At 45.9% G+C, this 27453-nt stretch overlaps 1 protein-coding gene across 1 annotated transcript in view; it reads right to left on the bottom strand.

Annotated features, from left to right (window-relative positions):
- Positions 1–4371: 4371 nt before the first annotated feature.
- Positions 4372–27453, bottom strand: part of thsd7aa (thrombospondin, type I, domain containing 7Aa) — a 79938-nt gene continuing 56856 nt past the window's right edge. Inside the window, exons 10-28 of the mRNA XM_077008519.1 lie at positions 26050–26182; positions 25812–25915; positions 24197–24391; positions 22907–23173; positions 20769–20947; positions 20423–20428; positions 20156–20289; positions 19901–20054; positions 18840–18981; positions 18536–18651; positions 18329–18446; positions 15821–15966; positions 14885–15059; positions 13277–13450; positions 13054–13149; positions 11024–11106; positions 9224–9437; positions 8638–8725; positions 4372–5556 (exon numbers count right to left, since the gene is read on the bottom strand). Coding sequence (XP_076864634.1) covers positions 5469–5556; positions 8638–8725; positions 9224–9437; positions 11024–11106; positions 13054–13149; positions 13277–13450; positions 14885–15059; positions 15821–15966; positions 18329–18446; positions 18536–18651; positions 18840–18981; positions 19901–20054; positions 20156–20289; positions 20423–20428; positions 20769–20947; positions 22907–23173; positions 24197–24391; positions 25812–25915; positions 26050–26182 — 2612 coding nt within the window. The 3' untranslated portion in view covers positions 4372–5468. The remainder of the gene's footprint in view (positions 5557–8637; positions 8726–9223; positions 9438–11023; positions 11107–13053; positions 13150–13276; positions 13451–14884; positions 15060–15820; positions 15967–18328; positions 18447–18535; positions 18652–18839; positions 18982–19900; positions 20055–20155; positions 20290–20422; positions 20429–20768; positions 20948–22906; positions 23174–24196; positions 24392–25811; positions 25916–26049; positions 26183–27453) is intronic.

Below are 27453 nucleotides of genomic sequence, written 5' to 3'. Positions count from 1 at the left end.
ATTCACCTCTGGGAATCATTCATAAAGATTATAAAAACACTCGTTGACATTATAATGTTGGTTTATTAATATTAACGATTTACTAACGACTTTTTTCACATAATCACTTTGATTCCAAGCGTGTCATTCAACAAGATTCGCGCTGCTTTGGTTGCACGCTTCACTATTTGCCACTATCTTCTAGTGACACCTTGTGGTTGTCAGAGCAACTGCATCATCTGTAAATATCTGAAGGTGAGCAATCACATCTTTTTGTTCATATTTTACACATAGTTTAACCATAAATATATTTGTTTATAGTCATTTTTTTATTATTAGGATGACATTCCCAACTAAAATAAATCACTCAACAGACTTAAATGATAACATCTTTCACAAGCATTTTGCATCTTATTTGGGTGGTAGATGCATATTGTCTGTGTAAGTTGACTTCAGTTTTCTGCCCCTGTTCAGCAGGTGTCTTTGACTAATGCAAATCTGGCACAGATGCCTCGATTTTCAAGATTTCCACATTCTAACGGTGAGCAGTCTGCACTTCCTGTACCGCGCTCCTGTTTGCTGATTTTGACCCTGAATATCACTGTATATGTATTTATGCACTTTTCCAACTCGCATGGTTTTCATTACACTTTCAAAGCTGACTGTACCAAGCAGCCTAGAGAAAGGGAACTTTCAACACCTCATAGCCTGTCAGCTCTCAGCAATGTACAACTATGTATCTATTTCGAACTTTCGATGTGTACAAAACCGCAAGGCGCAGTCTGCATGGCTTTTCTAACCACTACTCCACTGAGTACCGTGCTTCTTGTCTTCTCTTGCCTTCACCTCCACCACCATCTCACAGGTGATAAATGACTGATTCCCTCTACGCTCCCACTGTCATCAAGGCAAGGTCAAAAAGCCATGTTCCCTGACCATGAGAGTTCAGGAAAACACACACGCTCTGAGACTTAAACCAACAGATTGTGAATATATGATTATAAGTCTAAATACGTTGTTGCTTTGACATAAGTGGTAATGTGACTTTCCACTCAAGATTAAAATCTATAAATTCTATACCAAAGTTAAAAATTCTATATCAAATTTTAGGTCAAAGTCTATAGTAGTAGGTCCTCTTCTCTCTTTCTGACTGCAGAGCACATTTTTGAAGTGTCTCTATTTCCCCCCTAAGCCACAACTGTGCCCTGACAACAGGGAGAAGTAATCAAATTATTGGGGGCCTGATGCTAGCTCTTCCCTTCTGGCATCAGCAAAACATTCTTCAGCCCCGGGGCTCTTGCAATTACCCCCTACACCCTCCCTGCTCATCCCTCTGTGGGGGCTGGAGGGTGGAGCTGCTGTAACTCCACCTGACTGTCTGATTGCTGCTCCTCGTTATGAGAGACAGGTATGTCTCACTTTGGGAAGGAGTCTAGACTTTTGCAGACAGAGCTCTCCTGCCCTGGTGAAATGGAAAAACCTGAGTAGAAAGCAGATTGAGGATGTTTTTTGCGTGTAAATAAGCCCATGTAAAGGAGTTCTACAGTCATTTCTGGACTACATACCTGCAGCCAAGTTTTAACAGGTCTTCCTTTCTATCAAGACATTTATTTATTGACCCATGTAACTCCTTTTATAGAGATCACTCCACTAATAGTAGCCAAATTCATTAAAATCTCATTTCTTATTCTTGCTTTAGCAGGCTCGTGGTATTAATATTGAAACCAGTGTTCAAGGTTAACCCCTAGTACAATAATAGGGATCTCTGGTTTGATTCTGATTGTTTATTCATTACAGCAAATATCAGGATAGCAAATGAAATTGATTGCCATGTCTATATATCTATTGCCACAGCACCCATTGAAACACTAATAGAGGATTAAGGGCGTGGTATATTGGTGAAGGAGCCCAGTGAGGTTAACATGGGTGAGACACGACAGGGCCAGTAAAGAACAGTAAAGAGTGTAGCTGGTAAAGAATGAGGTAGCTATTGAAGAATGAGGTAGCTGGTAAAGAATGAGGTAGCTGATAAAGAATGAGGTAGCTGGTAAAGAATGAGGTAGCTGGTAAAGAATGAGGTAGCTGATAAAGAATGAGGTAGCTGGTAAAGAATGAGGTAGCTGGTAAAGAATGAGGTAGTTAATAAAAATGAGGTAGATAATAAAGAATGAGGTAGCTGGTAAAGAATTAGGTAGTTAATAAAAAATGAGGTAGCTAATAAAGAATGAGGTAGTTAATAAAAATGAGGTAGCTAATAAAGAATGAGGTAGCTGGTAAAGAATTAGGTAGTTAATAAAAAATGAGGTAGCTAATAAAGAATGAGGTAGCTGGTAAAGAATGAGGTAGCTAATAAAGAATGTGGTAGCTGGTAAAGAATGAGGTAGCTAATAAAGAATGTGGTAGTTGGTAAAGAATGAGGTAGCTAATAAAGAATGTGGTAGCTGGTAAAGAATGAGGTAGCTAATAAAGAATGAGGTAGCTGGTAAAGAATGAGGTAGCTAATAAAGAATGTGGTAGCTGGCAAAGAATGAGGTAGCTAATAAAGAATGTGGTAGCTGGTAAAGAATGAGGTAGCTGGTAAAGAATGAGGTAGCTAATAAAGAATGTGGTAGCTGGTAAAGAATGTGGTAGCTAATAAAGAATGAGGTAGCTGGTAAAGAATGAGGTAGCTAATAAAGAATGTGGTAGCTGGTAAAGAATGAGGTAGCTAATAAAGAAAAGGCAATGACTGAGCGGTATAACAGAAATGTCATCTGTCATTAGAGTTATATGCTTATAAGTCTAGATTAAGTCTAGATGTCATTAGGGTAGCAGTGAGATCATGGCTGTGGATGACATTGGGTTAACATCTGAACTAGGGCTATCTGAACCAGGGCTATATGAACCAAGTTTATGTGAACTAGGGCAAACCCGATTCAGGGCTAAATGAACCAGGGTTATTCTGAACTAGGGCTATCTGAACCAGGGCTATCTGAAGCAACTATATTTGTTGCTTGGTTTACAGCAAGTTCTCCTCTCAGTGGCCAGATTTTGAACTTCCCAATTGGTTTGACCTCTTCAGACAATTCCTTGATACCAGGCTGTCCTATGTGTCTATATACACCCAAATTTTGAAACGTAAAATTACTTGGAAAATTTAAATACTTATTAATTAATGAATTTTTTTTTCTTGTAAAACTGAGCAAGGCTGATAGTCTGAAGTACATTATGAAACAACAATAAATCAAATAATCCCAAATGATTTTTTTTTCTTCTTTATTATCAGCAATTCATCAGATACATATAAACGACCTGTAGGAAAAGGACAAAGCTGAGTAACACTTTCAAACAGGAAATCTGGATGGCTCCAGAAAAGAGCAGTAACTGAGCCCTTCATTCTCTCTTTCTCTGCACACACATTCACACACACATACACACACACACACACACACACACACACACACACACACACACACACACACACACACACACACACACACACACACACACACACACACACATGCACACGCACAATCTTTTCTAAACATTTTGTGCATTTAAAAAACAAATTAACATATTTATATATAATACAGAAATCATCATTAAATAAAATCATCCTTGTATTTACAACTCGTAATTTAACCAAAAAAGTAAACATCCCATTCACCTGTTGTTTATAACTTGTTAAAAAGTAATGCGAGGTTAATGATATGTCACTGAAGATACACCCTTTGCCTTCGACTGCACATTAATACTCCACATGTTCACGATGCAAACGCAGAACATGTTTTTCCTTCTGCACATATGCTGCGTACTTCACCAATCATTCTAATTTGCACCCTTGTGCACACTGAGATCAATCACATGTTTTGCTTCAATGAAACTGATGAACCTTGATTCACCTCTGGAGAAAGTTCAGTATGACACTTTTTTCTGTTTCTTTGAGAACATTAACTCTCCAGTACATTAATGCTTAACCCAGCCGATGTCATCGCCACTCTGCGGGGAGACTGCAGCTGTTGTGATATCACCTGTAGGTATTTTTCTACACAAAAGCTCCAGTTGAACATATCAGAATCAGTATTTATTAAATTAACATTCCCCTTTTTCAATACCCTTAAAGCTCTCAAATTGCGATAATGGAGCCATTACATTAGAAAGAAATATGAATGAAATCTATAGAAACAATTTTGTAAGCTGTGCCTCCAATATCCACTGTCTAAAATAAATAAGTAAATAAATAAATAATAAAAATGACATACATAAATTCAGTCAGGCAACACTTAGCAGACTCCAGATGTACATGTTACAAGGGGATAGTGGCAACCACAAAAAGTATTTTACATTTGTGCCCCGTCTTATCACAAATAGGAGGTAAACAACTTTAAACAAACATTTGCAAGTTCATTCTGCAAAAAAAGGTCTACTTTTTTTTTTTTTTTTTTTTTTTACACGGCTAGCACAAGACTGTACATCATTTGTATTGAGAGAGGCAGTTTTCTATGGCAATGTTATAAGTAATCATGCTGCACTAATATAGTGCAAAATGGGACCTGAATATGGAAGGGGTAGAGGCGGACCTATCTGGAGACAGGGAGAAGAGGGCCTATCCAGTGAAGGGGAGAGGCGGGCCTATCCGGAGAGGGGAGATGCGGGCCTATCTGGAGAGGGGAGAGGCGGGCCTATCCAGAAAGAGGGAGAGGCGGGCCTATCCAGAAAGAGGGAGAGGCGGGCCTATCCGGAGAGGAGAGATGCGGGGCCATCCAGAGAGAGGGAGAGGCGGGCCTATCAAGAGAAGGGGAGAGGTGGGCCTATCCAAAGAAGGAGAGAGGTGGGCCTATCCAGAGAGGGGAGAGGCGGGCCTATCCAGAGAATGGGAGAGGCGGGCCTATCCAGAGAGAGTGAGAGGTGGGCCTATCCGGACACAGGGAGAGGCGGGTCTATCTGGAGAGAGGGGAGAGGTGAGCCGTCATTTCTGTAGAGGGAGATATTAGGCCTGTAAAATCAAATGCAAAATCCTGATACAGCAGAGCAGGTGGCTGCAAAAGAACCAAACCCAAATAGAGTATGTTTAATGGTAAAACAGTAAATGGCCACTTTAACATGAACTGTGAGAAGAATGAAGAATTTGCATGTGTGAGGATGTAACTGGCATGTTCAGGCTTTCGTGGCAAAGCCCGTCTATCATAGAAAAGGCCCAGTCCAGTCCAACAGCTTTCCTCCCGAAAAACCTATGTTACAGAATGGCAGAAAGATGGAGTCAGACTTCCATAAGACAAATGTCTGTCAAGGCTCCAGTGAAAATCGAAAATAAGATTTTTTGTTTTTTTCTCAAATTTGAAAGAAAAGAAAAAAGAAAGGAGGGACAAACAAAGGCCAGTTCTGAACAGAGAGTGAGCTGGAGTCTCCGTCATGGAGAACGCGATGCGTCGGTCCGAGGCCCAGGGTCCTGAGGCGTGGGTGGGGAGCAGACCGGCCCCTCTGCTGTAGCAGTGGCAGCTACAGGAAGGCTACATATCAGCATCGCCGTCGTACGCCAGAGTCAGAGGCTTCAGTCTGTTGTTCATCTGTCTCCTCTGGGGCTTCTTTGGCTTTTTGCTGAAAGGAAAAAAAAAATAGATCCACTGGGTGAGCAATGCAGTCGTGTTTTTTAAATAGATCAACGAGGACTGGAATGTAAAATATGCTTTTGCGCTTTCTCGTCAAAACTCTCGTAACACATCTACTCCAAGTACAATTATTTCTAATTGGTTAAGCTTGAATTGAAACAGCTTGATATCCAAATACCTTAGTAACTGAGCAAAGCATCTCTGTGGTTTAAACGGTACAGACTGGCCTTGCTGTGTAGCTTCTGCGCTGTGGTGTCTCATGCATTTCAACGTTAACCGTCATGCTTTTAGTAAAAGCCTGATTGTCATGCAATGGCTATGTATAGCTTATACATCAGTATAGCTCATACTCCTGTAATACAGTACACTACAGCATCTATTTGCAGGTGAGCGATCTGTGTACTGTATCATTCTGGGGGACAATAATAATAAATATAATAATAATGTGTAAATAATGCAACTACAAAGAAAGCTCTTTTATTATGGTTATTGTTTTGTTCTTTTAATAGTACTAGTTACTGCCAATCTGTATCTAGAAAGTAAAACAGATGACTTGGGGCACAAGAAGGCATGAGGAAGCAAATAATGGCACTCTGAGAACTGTGAGTCTTACCTTAGTGAGCACTATGACAGAAACAATGAACAAAGTTAGGGACAGGATATTATGACAAATGTACTTAATACCACATCATAGCGACAAAATCTCAAAGTGTCAGGTCAAGTGACTTGCTGAAATTAAACTGGTTGATTAAATATGGGTAATTAATTTGTAGTGGACATCTTATTATCCTTGTTAATAGATTCAGAACAAATGTAGAGACATATCTGAAGGGGCTATAGAGAGTGCTAATTATGAGCAATTTTAAAAGAAACCAACAGGGGGCAATGTTGATCGAAAAACTGCCACCAATGCCTCAGGCATTTTAACAGACCTGGTCTACAAGGAGTGACTTTTGTATATGTAAGAACATGGGATTATTTATTATAAACTATTAAACTAAAGTAAAAATCATGTAAATCTCGGTATCTTGCATTGGCAAGGAGGTCATAGCTGACATCCATCTATGTCTGTAATGGGTTGCGTTGTGAAGGTGAGTGGGAGGGGGAGCCCTGAGCAGGGCCATAGGACCACAGAGTTACAGGACCACAGAGTCACAGGGCCACAGGACCACAGAGTCACAGGACCACAGAGTCACAGGACCACAGAGTCACAGGGCCATAGGACCACAGAGTTACAGGACCACAGAGTCACAGGACCATAGAGTCACAGGACCACAGAGTCACAGGGCCATAGGACCACAGAGTCACAGGACCACAGAGTCACAGGACCACAGAGTCACAGGACCATAGGACCACAGAGTCACAGGGCCACAGGACCACAGAGTCACAGGACCACAGAGTCACAGGACCATAGGACCACAGAGTCACAGGACCACAGAGTCATAGGGCCATAGGACCACAGAGTCACAGGGCCATAGGACCACAGAGTCACAGGGCTATATGACCACAGAGTCACAGGGCTATATGACCACAAAGTCACAGGGCCATAGGACCACAGAGTCACAGGGCCATAGGACCACAGTCACAGGGCTATATGACCACAGAGTCACAGGGCTATATGACCACAGAGTCACAGGGCTATAGGACCACAGAGTCACAGGGCTATAGGACCACAGAGTCACAGGGCCACAGGACCACAGAGTCACAGGGCCACAGAGTCACAGGGCCATAGGACCACAGAGTCACAGGACCACAGAGTCACAGGGCCATAGGACCACAGAGTCACAGGGCCATAGGACCACAGAGTCACAGGACCACAGAGTCACAGGGCCACAGAGTCACAGGGCTATAGGACCACAGAGTCACAGGGCCACAGGACCACAGAGTCACAGGGCCACAGAGTCACAGGGCCATAGGACCACAGAGTCACAGGACCACAGAGTCACAGGGCCATAGGACCACAGAGTCACAGGGCCATAGGACCACAGAGTCACAGAGTCACAGGACCACAGAGTCACAGGGCCACAGAGTCACAGGGCCACAGAGTCACAGGGCCACAGAGTCACAGGGCCATAGGACCACAGGGCCACAGAGCCACAGTTTCACAGGGCCACAGGGCCACAGAGTCACAGGGCCACAGAGTCACAGGGCCACAGGACCACAGAGTCACAGGGCCACAGAATCACAGGGCCACAGGACCACAGAGTCACAGGGCCACAGAATCACAGGGCCACAGGACCACAGAGTCACAGGGCCACAGAGTCACAGGACCACAGAGTCACAGGGCCATAGGACCACAGAGTCAGATGGGCTACAGAGTCACAGGGCCATAGGGCCACAGAGTCACAGGGCCACAGAGTTACAGGACTAAAGAGCCACAGAGCTACAGGACCACAGATTCACAGGGCCATAGTACCACAGAGTCACAGATTCACAGGGTCATGGGGCCACATAGTCACAGGGCCACAGATTCACAGGGTCATGGGGCCACAGAGTCACAGGGCCACAGAGTCACAGGACCACAGAGTCACAGGGCCACAGATTCACAGGGTCATGGGGCCACAGAGTCACAGGGCCACAGATTCACAGGGTCATGGGGCCACAGAGTCACAGGGCCACAGATTCACAGGTCCATAGGGCCACAGAGTTACAGGACTAAAGAGCCTCAGAGCTGCAGGGCCACAGGACCACAAGGCGATGCAAAGCCACATGTTAGTCTGTTATTGTGATTAATGACATTAAGATCAGGATTTGTGTAGCCAGAGGTGGCTCTAAATCAATATAAACAACCAGTCATATTCAACATTTGGGTTGTGGCTTCACTAAAGAAATGACATATGTGTTCTATTGTGTTTGAGAAATGGCCTGTTTCCATAATATCTGAACATTGTTTCATTTGGGATCTTTTTCATTTTGTACAAAAAAAAAAATGCAGTTAACATAGGTGTGTCACATTAATTAAAATATGTAAAATGATTGAATGATCTGCCAAAATCTTGCTACAGACCTTGAACTACAGACATGTCAAGTTAATGCGCAGGAGTTTGTTGTTAATGATGAATGCTCTTACCAGGCTAAATAAGTCATGGAGAAGATGAAGACCAGCAACACCAACGCTCCTGCCGCCACGCCGTACACCCACGTCTTCAGTTTGCCATCTGCACACAGGGACAGAGGCCAATCAACGCCAGCTGCTCACATGTGCTGCTGATTCCTGGCTCCTTATGGCAGGCTACGAGGGCGGGGCTACGAGGGTGGGGCTCCGAGGGCGGGGCTATGAGGGCGAGGCTACGAGGGCGGGGCTACGAGGGTGGGGCTACGAGGGCGGGGCTATGAGGGCGAGGCTACGAGGGCGGGGCTACGAGGGTGGGGCTACGAGGGCGGGGCTATGAGGGCGAGGCTACGAGGGCGGGGCTACAAGGGTGGGGCTACGAGGGTGGGGCTATGAGGGCGAGGCTATGCAAACTTGGTTTCGCGAGCTTGGCTACTCAAACAGGCCAACAAGTTGGGCAGCTTACTGCAAATACAGCCAAATAATACTATTACTACTAATGCTAATAATAGTAACAATAGTAATAATACATATATATACTTTAGTAACTATCAATGCCAATGAGAATCTGTGTAAGGAAAATAATCACACATTTAAGGCTCACCAGGTCCGAAGGGCTGCAGGAACCAGGTTCGACCAGAGCGGCCTGGTAGGCTGGAAGTGGACAGGGTGGGACTCATGGCCCTGATGGTCTTAACATCAGCCTTGCTGTCCCCTGCAGTGGGGATCTCCAACACTGGAATCACTGTGCACTGGTCCAGGACCCCATCCGATGTCATCACTTCAGTAAAGCCCTCCTCGCAGCCGCATACACCGGCCTGCAGGGGGCAGCAACACTCCAGTGAACACAGAGCTACAAAGACACGGCAAGCAGGCGAAACAAAGGCTGTCCTAACATTTCTTCTCACTAGCTTGGGAGCTAGGGGATTTCCCTGGCTTCTAAATGGCTGTCTTCTATAACTATTAAAATTTATTTATATTTGTTGTTGTCACTGTTTCATTTCGAGTATGATGTAACCCTAATAAACAAGTGCCTCCAAAGGTGTCTTTTTTTCTAGAACATCACTTTAGTCTGTGGGGCTTCTCTCTTCTGCTAATAGCATGTCTAAGAAGCAGTAACCTTAATTCTACTGGGCCTGTTGGGTTGATGAGGTTTGTAGCAGTACAGCAGAGCAGACATTTTGTGAAGGCAATAGCTCAGACGACACACTTGTGTGGCATACACATAGCTGCCTGGGTGGGGGTGCTCTGATGGGGGGGGGTTGTTGTTCTCGGTTAGCATGTATTTTCCCTGTGTGTGTGTGTCCTTGTATTTTTCTGTTAAGAGGTGTGTGTGTGTGTGTGTGTGAGTGTGTCTGTGTGTGTATGTGTATGACGGAGAACACAGAGAGGCCTTCGACACCCCACTGAATCCCGATGTGCTTTCTCCTCACTTTGTCTACATTTAGCAGAAGTCTTAGATTTAGCCCTGGAGTCTGGGGAAGATAATCACTGCCTACGCCAGCGCTCAGCCCTGGTGAGAGAGGACGCCTGATCCAGGGGCAGACATAAGGAACAGGGCCACAGTGCCGGAAACGGATCGGCCACGGCAGGCGTTCACTCACTAGTCCGAGCTGCTCGCCTCGTACATGAACAACTGCACTGCATGACAAATACATCCAATCACCACTGCATCCATGTTGAGTTCTTAGACAGGAAGCTATCTGCACATCTTTATACACACTGAGGGCATGGAACTAAACAATTTCCGGAAATATTTAAGAATATATTTAACATGTATAAAAAAAAAACATACACAGACTCAGACACACACACTACTCACCACCCACCACAATAGCAAGAGCATTGACTCAGGGCAATGACTAGCATATTTGCGTTGACATGCTAAATTTGGCTTTGTGTGTTTTTGAATGGAAGATATTATAGTTCTGTCTTCATGGTGCATTCAGACTGTGTGTTGTATAATGTAGAGTTTGTAAAAATTTCATTGATTGTAAAATGTCACGCGACTTGTGTGAAGTCAATTATTTTGATACAGTAGCATATTAGCTGGGTTATTGTTCTTTTTTATCCATGTATCGTCAAAATATACTAATATGTCTTACATGTAATCGACCATATTTGTTTTTCAGAGATTTATAAACTCAATCCTTTCCCTCTCACTCTCTCTCTCTCTCTCACACTCTCTCTCTCTCTCTCTCTCTCTCTCTCTCTCTCTCTCTCTCTCTCACTGTCTCTCTCTCCCTTGCGCTCTCTGAGTGTAGCAGACCCAGCGGTAGCACAATCATCCCCCTGAGCCCTGTTGACACTTTGCCTATGCTAGAGTGGTACACACAGGCCAGCGGGTCCACACACACACACACACACACACACACACACACACACACACACACACACACACAACCTCGGTGCAGTAAGAGTGGGTTTTGTCGCAGGCTGGGTCACATGACCTGTCTGCTACAGGCTGACTTGTGGCCAGGCACCCACCTGCAGGGCACATGGTCAAACGTCAGGGTTACTCACATGCACACAGTGTCCCATAATCTGATACAGTTTGTTGAACTTGTTAGCCCATTTGTTGTGCTAGAGACTCACAAATGTGCCCAGTTTCTCACTGCTCCCATTACCAGTGCTCATCCGTTCTGTCTTGTGTTTGTTGTTTTGATATTAGCACTGAAGTACAGATTCATATTAACTGTCAGAAAAAGTTTCCCAGACCTCTAGGCACACACATTACCATTGATTCCTCATTTGGCCGTCCGCATGAATATGTGAGGAGACGCCCAGGCAGGATAGATGGGGAATATGCACGCCTGCATGCCCCCATGTGAATAGCCACTACTGAGCTGAAGCATTGCATTGCACAATTAAAAATGAATCTCTGCGGGATGCCCACCAATCACATCACAAGGAAGGAGAGAAATAACAAGTGTGTGCTCCTCCCTCACTCTCTCCTTTACTCTCTCTCTCTCCCTCCCTCTCTCCTTCACTCTCTCATTTACTCTCTCTCCCTCTTCCTCTCTCCCTCCCTCACTCTCTCACTCTCTCTCTCACTCTCTCCCTTACCTTCTCTCCTCCCTCTTTCCCTCACTCTCTCTCCCTCTCTTCCTGACTCTCTCCCTTACCCTCTCTCTCCTCCCTTTCCCTCACTCTTTCTCTCTCCTTCACTCCCTCACCCTCTCCCCATCTCCCTCACTCTCTCCTCCCCCTCTCCCTCTCTTTCCTTCTCCTTCTCTCTCTTTCTAAACCATGGCCTCAGGGAGAATCCAATGAGCGTGTGAACGTGCTGAAATGGACAGCCACTGGGCAAAGTGGAGCTTTCTGCGTGAGCCTTTATTTTCTCTGTGCTGGGATAAATCGATACAGTCTGCGCTGAGAGCAGTGAAACAGAACCTCACCCTGCCTCAGCCCTGAAGCAGCCTCTCTCCTGCTGATGCCACCACTACTGGCACAACTGCTAGCGTTGAGAGGTTGGGCACGTCCATGACAGGAATGTCCTCAGAAAATGCTCCTCTCTACACTTGCTAGAATAAAGCATTTTTGTTGAACCTACGAGGCACTGGAAATAAGCTATGTCTGTTGAGGGGTGTATAAGCTTTTGAAGCTTCAAACTGCAGGCATCTGCAAAAAAAAAAATTGGTTTACCTATCAAAAGCCTTTTTTTGTTTTCATGAATATTCATGAAGCTGCATACCTCAGAACAACACGTGAATATTTATGAGCCTGCGTTGTTCATGAGGAAGTGTGGAAGTGGGGAGGTGTCTGTATGCTCTGCTGCAGTGATCTGTCGATCAGAGGGGCTTGGCTTATTGCACGCCATCTGGAATGGGCTGAATTTGGATGGCTCAGCACAGTGAAAATAGATGACTAAAACTTTATGCCGGGCATAAATTTGGATATAAAAATGGCTTATTCTCTATGCCAAACCTGCAACATGAAGATCATCATAAATTGTGTTTTTCAGTAAAAAAATTTAAATAATTCATTTCACAATATGAGAAGCACAAAAATAGACTACCGCCCACCAGCGCACAGAAGCGGTATGATAGGGAACAGGATTAAAACATGAGTGTGACATTGTCATGGATTAAAAGCTCATTTGCACAGAGCTTATATGGAGGCCAAGGAAGAGTAATCGCTCTGTCCCCACCCCCTCCTTCCTGGCAGTTGCTGAAGGCTCAGAATGGCAACTTATCTCCCCACTGTCTCCCACGTCTCTTTGATGTACAGCATACATGGGGTGGCTGGATTTCGGATCACCTGGTAAAAATCCAGGCCAGATTATGGTTTATCAGTTGCTTTGCCCTCTTTCAAAGGGTTGGAGAGAAGCCACCCTGATTGCGGTGGCCCGAGGTTCTACAGCAGTGCAAATGTATGAGAAGAACATGACGGTGACGGCAGCCCTGCAGGGATGAGAGTGTGAGAAGAAGGTACCTGTGACGTTCAAGCCGTCAGAGCGCTGGCACCACACCAGACGTGAGGAGCCTCTCCACGGCCCGGTCATCCATTTGTACTCGTAACACTGGCCCTCTGGAAGAGGAAGGTGAGAAGGTTAACGCAGAACTTTACCTCCCACTCATCCTCAAGGGGAGGACGATTTGAAACCGCGTCCTTTTCGGAAGGGTGTAGGAACGCAGAGGCCGGTTCGTTACTCCACCTGTGCACGGACGGGCCTCCCATTCCTGCTGTGGACATTGGTGGAGGTTCTCGGGTTCGTGGGCACGCGTGGCTCTAGAGCGCACCTGCACGGAGCCAAAGCCCAGATCCGCCCCGTCCACGCAGCTGAGCAGACACGGGCTCCACGCCGTCCAATCTGTCAGGTAACACTCCCCTGCCACACACATCACAGCTACACCTTTAACACACACGGCACTGGTCACACAGGAAGGACAATGCAACATCTGTGATTTGACCGATATACCTAATGTCGTAATGCTTATATTAACGGAAGTGTAGTTTTATGTTCCCATCCTGAAATGTGAATCGAATTTCATATTCTATGATATTCACAGTCATATATTTCATCTACAGTCAGATATGGTTTCCACCATGTGCATGAGATGATTGGAATAAAATAGGGTCACACTGTCCTATTTTAATGGGCACTCAGAACAATTAACATTTCAGATAATTAATTAAAGATAAAGCAGCCCTATCTAAAGTGCAAACCCCAATGGTGATGATTAAAACACAGAGTGTAGGAAGACAGCCTGGATATTGCTATAAGTGCACATACACCTGTGGCTTGGCTTGCCACAGTGATATCTCTAGCTTCACCTAAATCTAGAGTACTGTTGTAAGTTTTCAAACAGCAAGTGGGGCAGGAAGGGCGATTTCTTGGAATAGGGCAAACAGGGGCTTATTCTCAGGGGCATGAATATCTTCAGGATCTGGACTACAAGGGTGAGAAACTAGAAGTTTGTGGCTTATGGTGGAGAGCAGAACAGACACAGGAAGAACAATAAACATTCACTTTGTTTTTGTTTGGGGGGGGGGGGGGGGTATCTTCCACTCAGTGCATGAATGCTGGTGAATCATTACTGTATTTGCTGTTTCAGATATGTATAAGCCCTGTTCTTCAGCAGCTCAGCATGTCAAAACACGAGATCAAATTCATTCATACGTGCCAGGCACACGCCAACATATTCTGAGAAACAAAGGTTTCTGCAAAAATTCTTACATTATTGTTAAATTTATACTGAGATATATATATTATAGAGTTAGATCTATGTTTAGGGGTCATGCATTTCAGAGCTGTGTCCAGACCCAGAATGGGGGAACTTCAATAAAAATGTAATAAAAACAATAAAACGTTTGGTTTTTTTTTTCTCAAAATGCATACAAATTGAATTTTAACATATATACCACCATACGGCTCCATTACCCTCACAGGCGGACAAAAGTATGTGTTTGGCAGGGAGGTTTCGTGAAACCCTAGCAAAGCTGTAATGCTCAGAATAGAGCACAGCTCTGATGGCTGAACAGAGAGAATGAGAACACACGGGTGGTCAGGAGAGTTGCTCTTCATAGCCACAAAAACCTCAAATAAGCCACCTTCACTTACAAACGTGCACTCCTGAAACAGAAAGGGACTTCAAAGCTGAAAATGGGCATTGGAAACTTTGTGATACAGTCTTGAACTGAGATTTAAGTGTCCATTGATAGCTTGGTAAACCTAACTGAAAACAGGATATAAAATCGATTGTGCTGATTTGCATGGACCCAGCAGCTTGAGAAGATGTGGAGGTAAGTGGGAGAGTCTTACCCGGACAGGGGACGGTGCACGACTCCTCCAGCACCACCCGCGTGTCTCCGTCCACTGTCTGCTCCAGGTCCCCGCACAGCTCCTCGTCCACCACGTTGCTTTCGTCCCTCTCGGAGCCGTCCGACACGAAGCAGGACACGTTCCTGAACCTCACGCCCTGGCCGCACCGGGCGCCCTGCACACATCGCCACACCGCCCATGTGTCCTGGGTCCTCACTGTAGGATTACTGATAACCTTTTAAACCCAGGTATGTTCTCCCCATGTTTTGTTACCGCGATACAGGGCAGCCGTGCGTCTACATCCCCACAGCAATTATACGGGGCACCAACACCCGGTTCTCCAGAAGATGGAGTGTGGTTTAGGAGCAGATCGGTGTCTGAAATGTGAGTCAGTCTGTCAACCCTGTGCACCCCCCCCTCTCCCCCCCGCTCCCCAACACCTGCTCAAAATCCCTCAAAACTTTACACAGAAGTGAGGGTGTGCGGTACGCCAGGAGCCTCCCTGTCAGAAAGTAAAGGTTTAGAGTCAGGCAGTGTGGAACAAAGGAGAGAGTCACCATCCCCTCACTCAGCGCTTCTGAGGCTGCCCCACGACAGGGAGGCATGGCGTCATCGAGAGTGGGTAGACAATAGAGGGGAGAGACAGTCGGGGGAGGAGGGAGGGGGAGAGGGAGAAAGAGAGAGTGGAAATAACATGGAGAGGGAGGAGGGAGGGGTGGACGATTGTGTCTTCTGTCCTGTCTTTAATTAAACCCCCTGATGGGCCTAGCAATCTAGACACACAGCAGCGGGAGGATAGCAGAAATGCTAATTAGCGGGAAAGAAGGCGCTATGGGGACCCAGGGAGTGTCAAGATGGCTGCAGACCAAAGAACTGAACGCTTGCTGGACAGATCTGGGAGAAGCGCGTGAAGGCATTAACACGGCGGTGGCTGACCTCAGCCCTGCACGCTGACCAGACGCCGTATCTCCAGCCGTAGCAGGGCCGGACGGGACACGGTTTCCACTGCTCCAGCTGCGAGGGGCAGGGGCGGCCGTCGCCCTGAGACGCCTGCACCACACTCCTCCGTCTCCACAGCTTCCCTACGGCGGGACGGGAGAGAGCAGAGAGAGAGAGAACAGGGATCACCGTTTATCACAAAAAAACCGCTTTGTTTTTGTTTACAGGATGTAGGAACAGGTTATGCTTTCACACCCTACATACACATAATGGACTGAAAAAAAAGTTCTCTCAAAGAAACTGATATTTTTCAGGTGTCTAAGTAGCATGAAAATGGCTTAAAAATGCTTAACAGTCCTTCTATTAAGTGTTGTTTTTGCCCTTCAGCAGATCCACTTGAGAGTCCTTGAAAAGGAAAAGGCTTTTTCCTGCAAGCGAAGTGTTTCATGTTACACTCGTTATCACATATTAGAACCTGATACCAAATCCCAAAATGGTGCGGGACCAGAACCATCTGTGTGTGAGTAATACCGAACCACGTCAGTCCACTCTCCTACACATAACGTAATCAGCACAGTCATTCTCCAGCCCGATTACAGCGTCTGGAACGGCTTTGAATATTTATCGACATTGTTTTTCAGTTCAACCATGAAAGGCAATAAAAAAAGCAAGAGACCTGTCTCTTAAGCCTCGTGTATCCTGCTGTTTAAGAGTGGCACACTTGCAATTACGATGTAGCGATTAGTCACCGCCTGAGGAAACTATGCATAGCCCCCCCAACCACACACTTAACTCAGCAGAACAATTTCCCACATATAAAACAATATGATTATATGGGCTGCTGAATCAATGTAGTCTTCAGGAAATGCAAATCATCGCTTGTGCGAATTTGCTAAGGAACTGACAGAAAACAGGAGATTTCTACTGAAAAGCCTTGATTAAGAGATCTCCCACAGTTCACTGGGTTGCGCGGAGGGTGCTGTAATACCCATAGTGCTATGGGGTTTTGGGCTCAGGGGGCAGGGCTCCTCGAGCTGACCAATAAAGGTCAAGGTCTTCCACCCATCACACGTGCCCAAACGGCTCTCCCCTAGTGTACGCAAGCAAAGGTCACGGAGTCCAGCACTCCCAATTAGCCTGCGCTGCTTGTATCTCCTGCCTCTACCTCACCCTTGGTTATGCTCTCAGATTAAAAGACACCACACCGGAAAAAAATATCCCCTGGGCTGCTGATATCATCTTCTGCATTTTTAAATGGGGCTGAGCATATGTGGCCCTGTAGGGTGAAGGCGACGCTCCTTAATGTTGAAAATAAGGCGAGGTTCTACACCCCCCCCCCACCCCCCCACGCAACGCCGTGCCCTCCAGCCAGACTTCCAAGCTGCCGATTCCTCTTCTCCATGGGCCGCCATCATAAACTCATCTCTGCGGAGACGCTTTCCCCAACCTCCCCCAGACAGTCCACCTACCCGCTCGGCTTACGATGCCGCCTTTTTTTTTCGGTTCGGTTCGGTTCACGCTGCAGCCGTGCAGCTGGGTTCTAACCGCGCTGCTGTGATCGGAGGCCACGCTAAAGCACCCTGCTGTGATTTCTCACCCACGGTCATGTCCGTCTCTCTCTCTCTGTCTGTCTATCCGCCTGTCTGTCTCTCTCTGCATGTGGCACAGGCAGCTGAGGCGTGAACGGGGGGCGGTAAGGGGAATGCTTGTAGGAAAACCAGCACCAGCTGTCACAGTGGAGCCCTTGGCCCGCGGATACTCACAAAGGAGTTTGTTTGGACCCATTCTGCCCGGCCCTCTTATTTGTGTTTCCATAACGAAACAAGTGGAGCATGTGCATCTCTTGCCTTGATCTCTAACGCTGGCCATTATCGTCTTTGTGTAAAAAAGGTCTCCCAGCGCGGAGACGTCGGCGCCGTCGAGGATTTGTCCTGTTAAGAGCCGTGGTCCACCTGCTTGACTAGGTTTATGAAAATCCCCCTGCGCCCACTTGGGGACAGATTAGAGTCCAGAGCGGCTCGGGCCGGCGCGGGTGTCCTCCGGGGGTGATGTTTGCTGTAGACGCAGCCGGCTGCTGTTTCTCCCGCCTCCTGTGGTGGACTGGACCCTCAGGCCCGGCAGCAAGCAGCCATAATGGACCCCCAATCAATCGTCTGAGCCGATGGAATTACACACAAGCACATTATCATCCTCTTCTCCAACGCTGCTTTCAGGCGATGACATAATCTCTCTCAATGCCATAAAAGCTCTGGTTTCAGTCGTTACTCGGCTGATGTTATTCTAAAAGACAGCTAAAAGCCCTGAAAAATATTTTAATTGAGAATGTGATCACATTAACCATCACCATATTTTGCACCACAACACTGAATCCCCCTGGGATTTTACCTTGGGCAAATAGTTAATGTTATCGGCCCAGCTGTTTCTTACTGGGTTTCTGAATTCAGCTTGGGCTGAGGCTTGGTTTGTTTTCCATGTTTAATGTGAAAGTTGGAGGTGATGTTTTACCTGCCAGCCCACAGGTGCGCGAGCACTCAGACCAGGACGACCAGTCCGACAGCTGGCAGTTGATTGGGCACTCAACCACACAGGAAGCGTTCATCTGCCACTTCCTCTCAAGATTAAGCTGAAACGAAAAAAATAAACATTTTGGTGACCTGAGTGGAGGCGCAGAGCCGGAACAGCCAAAATCAAAAGGTTGACGTCGCAACGCACCTCCTCACAGAACCTGAGGTCCACGGACTTGCCGTCACTGCGCACGCAGTCCAGCATGCGGGTCTTGATTCCGCTCCCACACACCGCACGTTCACTCAGCTGGCATGTGCTCCAGTCTGGAAGGTTATAACCGTTAAACACACACGTCTGCTCACACCAATCCCCAGGATACACATTAAAAGCAGCGGAGAGACGCTGTAGAACCACGCAGTACAGGCCGCTTTACTAAATACGATTTTCCAGAGAAACGTTTTCACCTGACCGAGGAGGCTCATCGGATTCGTTGCCAAACGCTGTCAGTTACCTGTGATATTATACGAGTAGTGAAAGCAGTTGGAGTTGAGGTCGCAGGACTCTTGCTCTGTTGTGGATGGACACGGCTTTGATTCCCCGGGCTGACGGACGCGGCTGGCGGTCCTCTCTCGGGTGGCGTTTGCACTGCAGGGCTAAGAGTGAGTAGAGATGTCCCAGTCAACACAACGTAAACATCACACAAGCGAGAGAATCTGATGCTCAACGTTTCCACAATGTTTCCAGCAGCATGAGTTTGCCCTGAAGTAAATATCTCACTGTTTTGAGCCCAGCAAAGCTTTTTTCCTATGAGGAGGAATTCTGACGTCAGGGCATTCATTTAAAGGGTCTGCTTCTCTCTGTGGTTTCTTCCGCAGGGACACTTTATGTATCCATGGTAATTAACTTCCTTTGCTGCTCGGTGGCAGACTGCCTGGGAATTGCATTTGATGCGACAGAATAATCCCCCACCCCCTCAATCCCCCCCCCCCACACACACACACACATTTACCCCACACTAAGCCACAGAAAGCTATTTAGAATGAGCACACCAGCCAAGTAGAAATCTGTGTCTGACTCTTCCCAACCCCCAACCCCCACCTCCACCCTTAGCCCCCGGCACCCACCCACCTACCCGCCCGTCCCTCCTAGTCTACTGCTGCTGATTCTGAATGGCAGGACCTGAAATTGGTGCAGGCCCAAGCTCAGGAGGACATTCTGTGCCACGAAGCCCTCTTAACAGAAGGACGGAGGGAAAAGGCGGTGGAGGTGGTGGTGGAGGTGGGGGCCGGGTGTGTGGGGGGCAGGGACGCCCACAGCCCCGTCAGTATGCATTAGAGGTGTCAGACACAGGTTTTGAGGTTGAAAGAGCCCCGCGTTCAACGACGCTTTGAAGACGCACCGACCCAGTTTCACATTATACACCCTTCAGTGTGGAATGGGAGCCTGGAATATTAACCCTGAGTTAGGGGAGATGAGAAAGGACTCGTAGCCAAAGTCTGGGCCAATAGGGTTAGGGAAAGTTGCTAAATAATTTCCCTATTGATAAGAACTTGGGTTCCATCGCTTTCTTACCAGTGGGCACCGGCTCCAAGGACTCCAGTCAGATAAGACACAGTCCTCTGGGCAGGGGAGTTTGCCCTCTCTGGCTCCAAGAGGCATGTCCTCTGGGTCACACAGATAGTCTTCAACTGGGTCTGAAGGCCCATCAATTGTATTTTGCATACACCTACAAAAAATGACAGGTCTCTTTTTAGGGTATTGCCTTCCAAAGTTCCAAAGAATTTGAACATATAGCTAACTGTTTATGCAACCTTATGCAAATCGTACCTAACTTTCCGGGTCTGCACGCCCTCTGCGCAGTTTTCTTTGAAGTCCACACTGCTGACTTTCCAGACACTCCAAGGCTCAGCCACCCAAATGTATTGACCACAGTCACTCTGACAGGGTACTACCTCATACACCTGTCAAGATATTGTACACCTCAACAACCCATGCACTGGATTAGGTAATCATCATAAATAATAATAATACCTAATATCGCAAAAAAAATAAATAAATAGCTCACTACTTAAAAAATAAATGTATCTTACTCACCTGAGCCTGTGGTATGAGTCACATGGTAAGATGATGAAAGAACAGAGAAAAGAAGAAACTTAACACATGGCTTTGTTTACAAAGAAAACCTCAGTGTCTAGACCTGGCAAGGTTTCTCCATTCATCTCCTCGCTATAAATGATTTGAACTGTGAGACGAGGTCCTAATTTTCACCACAATTAAATAAACATGATACATAGTCGAGTGCTTCGTTAAACAGTAATCACATTCTTTTTGGTCCTTTCATCAAATATTCATGATATCCTGGTAATTCGGTTAAACATTAAAATGGAGCAAGACCCGTGTGTGTCCCCAGGTGGGAAACGATCGATGACGACCGGCTCACCTGATTAACGTGGTCGAGTTTAGGGCACGGTCTTCCGCCATTGTAGGGCTTCTCCCTCAGCCACTTCGAGCGCACCTTCACCCCGCTGCCACAGGACTTGCTACAGCGGGACCAGTTTGACCACTCGCTGAGTTTGCAGTCGGACGGGCAGGGAATGATACAGGCCTCTTCGATATAACCTACGCAGACAAACATCCGAGTGTAAGGTAGGGTCTGTTGTTACATCAAAACCCCCTCAAACAAGGGACAACATATTACAGGCCTCGTTGATTTAGACAGAATACTATTCCTACAATGTTATGAAATTTGCTACTGGAGTTTTCATAATTCAATTCAATTTAATTCAAGTGAATTTCCAGATTTTCTAGCATTTCTATTTTTTTTTATAATTAACACTGTTCCATTGTTCAGACCTACAACATATATGCACATGCATTGCCATTAGGCAATCATTTGAAAATCAGTGCATGGGAGGGCTTTGTTGTGTGACCACTGTCAATGATGAACATGAACATTTCAAAATGAACAGTTAAGCTGAAACTGTTACAGCTGTAGTTGTACCTGCTGGTAACATCACTTGTCTGTCTCAGTCTAATTTTAACTCTCTGTATTGTAATGATTAGGCCAAAGAGAGCTCCTTCGCTTCAAGACATCAAGAATTCAGTAATTGATCGTTCGTATGCTTCTCAACAGCATCACTCTTCTATGGCCTAAGCAATAACAGACCCTTTCTAGCCCATCCAGTGGGTCGAGAAATGTTCATTACCATGTCAGTAACCATGGTGGTTTAAGACAAAGTCAATATACAAACTGAATTGGTTAGATTGCTGTATGTGCCTCTCTTCAATCACATTCATTTTCACAAGTGATCAGTACCGACCCAATACCCACCCAATATTTGCTTTGAGTTTTGGCATTATGCTGTTGGAAGAATATTGTTATGAAGTACAGAGTATAATAAGCTCTACAAATACAGCAGTACATTTCATTTATGGATACACAGGCTACAACACTACTGCTACTACTGGATTTGATATGTAGGTTATACATGATTCACAAATCAGTCCAGACTAATCCTTGCCTAAAGGTTTTTTTTTATTTCATGGGTATTAAAGTCTCGCCAGACTGGATACAAAGTGTCTAATGCAAACACATCAGCCCAGCTCCCAGCATGGTAGCCACACTTCGAATAGTGGGCTCACACTGGGGTGAATCGGTCGACAGGATGATAGAGTGAGAGATGGATAGAGAGAGAGAGAGAGAGAGAGAGAGAGAGAGAGAGAGAGAGAGAGAGAGAGAGAGAGAGAACAGAGGAGCTGCCTCCATCAGCCCTGCCCATAACTCAAGATGCTGGGTCTCTGAGGCCCTCCTCCCTCATGCTGAGATTATGCCACCCAGACGAAGATTCAATCCCAACTATGAGTCATGAAGAGAAGCCTCAGCATCTCCGAGAAATGGCGTCCTGCCCCCAAAACCCAAAAGACTGTTGCAACCCCCTCCTGACTCCTTCTACGTGCTCGGCGCTGAATAAAGTAGAATGCTAATCTGGCTTGGTTGGAGGTGCCTCGACAGATTTAGCCTGTGAACGATACACCAGGCTTCTCGCTTTCCACATTGATTCTCTTCTATTGAATTTCCCATCATGCTCCACACTCACAACGAGGAAACTGCCTTCCCGTCTCCTGCTGAGAGGCACCCAGTAAAGAAGCTGATCATGGAAAATACAATAACACGCTAACAACATTTTTATTTGCTAAATCACTGGCTGAAAAAAAACCAGCTCGTAAGTACTTCAAACATTGTGGTTTTGGTTCTGTGTGACATTTGAATGTTTGTAGACTGTAACTATTATTTTTTGACCCCGTGTGTCACATTTGTATGTTTTAGACTGTCTAACTTGTTTTTTCACCCTCTGTGTGACATTTGTATGTTTCAGACTGTGCAACTATTATTATTTACCCTTTTGGTGACATTTGTATGTTTTACTTTTGCATCATGTGCATTTTTTGGCAATTATGTCCAGTCTTTGTGTATATACGCAGGTCTGTGTTAGCATGGGCTGGTCTCTAGTGAGCAGTTCAGTGTTAGTCTGCGTTAGCATGGGCCGGTCTCTAGCGAGCTTAGCTTTCATGTCTTACCATGACTGTTGCAGCGTGAGGTCTCCACCAGCCGGTTGTCCTGGTCATAGCACGCCATGGCCTGGTAGCGGTAACCCTGGCCACACTCCTTGATGTCACCCTGGACCTTCATCCCGAGTAGCCCCTCCACTCTTCCTCCCTCTGGCAAGATGCAGTCAGACCAGTTCCCCACAGGCTGGGCGTTGTACTTGTTGCAGGGGCAGTACTGGGTCTCGCTGAGTGGGTACATCTGAGTATTTTTACAGTGGTCTCTTTTCTTACTTTTACCTTCCAGGGTAAACACACACACACACACACACACACACACACACACACACACACACACACACACACACACACACACACACACACACACATACATATAAAGCTGCTTAGAACTCATAACCGAAGGACTTAGAAGGTATTCAAAGAGACTCGGGTGTGCGCAGCATTCATAATCAGAATGCTAGTGAAGCTGCTATTTAGGTTAAGCTGCTTGACTTTCAGTTTCCCTACTCATAAAAGTGTTGATAATGGAGTTTTGACTTTATGATGTATCCCACCATCTGTGAAAACACTCTATCCAATCCACTGGTCACGAGTAGATTAATTCACTCTTAACCAGAGGGACAGAGGACCAGTTCAGGGTACTTGTACTGCAAAGATGTTTTATTCAAAGCAGAGTTACTACTAGTTGCAATTTACAATTAATCTCCTCCTAATTGACCAGTACGCATTTAGAACAGTTCATCGTGGTACAATTGCTTTGCATGCTTTTAGAAAATCGTAAGATTAAGTTTAGTTTAGACTAAGACCTTGGGCACCATGTGGACTTTTTGCCTGCAACATTTAGAATAGATGGTCAAATCTGACTTAATTCTAAGTTAATAATCCAGCCTATTGGATTGGTTAGTGTGATGGGCTACTGTGTTGGGCTAGTGCCCCCATACTCAAATAGCTATCTATTTCTGGCCCGTGAGCTGTTTTGAAAAGTGTTTTTTTTTTTTAGGAACATTTTTTTTCAATCGCGCTATCCGTTCTTATTTTGAAATCGCGCACCGCGATCTCAAGACGATGCTGTGGACAACAAACAGGTAGCAGACGCCCAAATGCGTTGGCCACCCCCCCCCCCCCCCCCCCCCCCCGTCGACAGTTTACGTTCGCTACCCCCCCCCCGTAACCGCCCCCCCCAGTGATTGAAAAAAAAAAAAGTGGTCCGTCATCATTTCTATTTGAGTACCCCTGGGCTAGTGTGTGTTAGAGGCAGTGTGTGCGGGTTTGGGCGGCCCATATGGGGCCCGTGGTACTCACCCACAAGCGCCCGCCTCCGTGTCCGTGCACCCACACAGTCAGACGCACAGGACGAGAACCTGGACCAGCTGGTCATCTGGCAGTCGTCCTGACACGGGAGCTGACAGGCCTGAATGAGCGGGGGCATTGGACCGGCCAGCTTCAGACACACCTCGATGTCCACCTGTCCACTGTCCAACTTCCGACAGGACACCGCTTCAGGAATGGAGGGAGCAGGCAGGAATGAGAGAGACGGAGAGAAACAGAGAGAGTCAGAGAGTGTCAGAGAGAGACAGATAGAGAGAGAATGTCAGTCAACAGAGAAAGAGGTAGCGGACTTGGGGCTAGACAGACTGCAGACAGAAGTTCAGCATTTCTTCAGCTTCATGCTGGAAAAGAAAGTGACATTCTCGCATCCACAAACGCTGATTCAGAATAATTACCAGCTGATGTATTACCATTAGAGTAGAGTAATGTTTATTGACTGGTGTATCTGGACAGATCCAGATCCGTACGTGTGAGTGAAGGTAAAAAGCCCAGGATCAGATTGCCTCTCCAGCCGCGGCTTTTAGCAGGATATGGTTACAGGTAATGTGGCTTAATACAGAGAAATCTGCTAAAAGACGTCCATCTTGTGATCTGATCTGAAGTAACTAATGCCTCTTTTCCTCAGGCTTCTAGTAGGAGTCTGAGAACAATGCGCAGATATCCTCTTTAGCTTTACCTTGGCATATGTCTTTCCTTGTGACCCAGTTTTCCTTTTCATCATCTCTAACAAGGACTTTACACTTTAGCACTTTTGTAAAAAACAAATTTTCCACCATGTGCTCCAAGTTGTATCTCCCATATCCTGCTACTCTGAACTCTGCGCGACTCCGAGATCTTTGAACTCTGAGTTCTTGTTTCCTTCAGTATGATAAACAGCCATACAAGTGCCCCCCCCCCCCCCCTCCATTACGAACCCCTCTGCTGTTTTAACTGTTCTGCTGGCTGTTATAACGCAGGCCTGCTGCGTTCTCACCTCTCCTAAGCACTCTGTGGTCCCACTGAGCTGGCGCTTGGCACCCGGGTTCAGCTTTGAAATCTTTAGTGCCGTTTAGCAGCGAGAGCCTGAGCCTGGGGGCGGAGCTTTGCGCAGCTTCAGAGAACTTTGCTGGTCTCTTTTAGATCCAGTATCATTTACACTGACATTAATGTCGCCTGCACAATAGCCCATGCCGGAGCTTAGCTGCTTTGTCTCTCACGCTCTCGGACGTGGAGCAAGACCAATCCCACACACATCCACAGGCAGAACCAGGCTTGTTTATACACAGTGTACCATCCAAACACACCAGCACACATGGCAATCTCAAAGCCGCTTTGGTTTTGAATGGCCATGACCAGATCCTGCACCCTGAATTAGACCTGTAAGGAACCTGCCTTACTATAAACCCTATTTAGTTCCAACCCTAATCGACCACACCTGCTCCAGTTAAGGCCTTCGGTAGCACCTGATCGTTAGTGGCAGGTGTGTTGTGACATCAGACCACACCTGCAGTGGATCTACAAGACGAGCTCCCTTGATGTAGAGGTAAATCCAGTGTGTGTGTGTGTGTGTGTGTGTGTGGGGAGGGTTGGGGCGCTGTGTTGTCAGTACCTCTAGCCTGCAGTCCTGGTCCACATGTTTCCTGAGCTCCAGGGCTGTCTTGCCGAACCGACCACGGCACCAGCTGACACCTCCGCCATTTATGACTCTTCCATCTTCAGCACAGACAGTAGGTATTATTCCTTCACTTAAACCACCTCTCAGGGTTACTTTACCACCTCTGTGTGAACACACAACACTACACAAACCTCTTATATTTTGTACATTTGGGGTCGTGTGCTGTGCTCACCGGTAGCCAGGGCAAACAGAAGGTGCGTCACACTCCTTCTCCTGGTGGAGAACTTCTGGGCAGTCCTGGCCCCCATTGGCTGGTAGTTGAATGATGATGCGTTTCCTTGACTGTTTCTTCTTCATAGCTCCACCTTAGGAATAATAGAAAGGTATTCAAGTGGAAATGTTAAGCTCACTATTTTCCCGTCTGTAATGTTTAAATCACAAGCCCAATATTACACGCACTAAATAACACAACTATCTTACCTTGCATTCTAAAATGAGAACAATTTCATTTGGATTACTGAGCCAATATAATATTAATGCAATGAAGTGGATATTAGGGATTGCATTTATTAATTTATTATTTCAATTATATTTTTTGATAAGGTACAAACATTTCATGCATGGCATTATGTTAATTTCCATTAAATCAATCTACTGCCACAGATTATCATTCTGTTTATCTCCCCCTTGCATAACCACACAGCAGCACACAACATGCAAACCTAACAGTGTGGTACCAGCTTCACTGAATTAGTGTGAAATCCACCAGACTAATTACCCAAGAGCATCGCTAGCCTTCAGTTTTAATGAAACATGTGAACTGCATGTGGATAATGTTCTAATTTGACCCTGTTGCTATAACTGCAGCATTCGTGTTTGAAAAAGTGCTACCAGGTTGATTTCATGCTGAACAATGTTTTCTCTTCATTTTTCACTTAAACCTAATTTTACAGAGAGGAAAAAAAGACGTTTTGAAACACGGAGACACACAAGGTTTGTAAAGATGCTCCCTTCTCAACAGCCAGACTGACTAACAGCATGAAAATATCATGAAAACCTCTTTGAACTTTAGCAGTATGACTACGTGTCAAAAAGCGTCAAATATTTTCTTTCGTACAAAGCCCACTTTGAACAGAAAACTTAAAAGGAGACAGAAGTACACGAAGAGGAAGATATTGGTGTGTAGACTATGAAGGCTTCCTACAGCAGATGTTTCTTGAAAGACACCATGTCAATATTTCATATAAACCACTCCTGGGAATCACAATCACAGAAAATAGCCGTGTTAACAAGCATCTGGCATCTCGAAACAGATTGGCTCACAGAAAATTACACCAACATCGGACTCCACGTTGCTTATTAGAGTATTTGTTCTAGTTCCTTACATAGACAGGGTTGCCAGGCAACAATCTATTTTTATGGAAGTGATAGGCTTTCACCGTAAGGACAACATGCTGTTGTACGTATACAGCAAACGCACAAATCGTTGTTAGATGCTAATTTTTTTATTGAGGTGTTTCGTCACTGATTGCTACTCATGAGCTATATCATGATGCATAAAAATACAAAGCATTTCTCTGATGGCATCTGTCATCTCTGCGCTCACGGCTCCACGCAGCTACAATTAAAAACACAC

This window comes from Brachyhypopomus gauderio, chromosome 6 (assembly GCF_052324685.1).
Source record: "Brachyhypopomus gauderio isolate BG-103 chromosome 6, BGAUD_0.2, whole genome shotgun sequence".
Taxonomy (NCBI): Eukaryota; Metazoa; Chordata; class Actinopteri; order Gymnotiformes; family Hypopomidae; genus Brachyhypopomus; species Brachyhypopomus gauderio.
The sequence above is the reverse complement of the archived record's forward strand: the minus strand, read 5'-3'. Positions and strand labels throughout refer to the sequence as shown.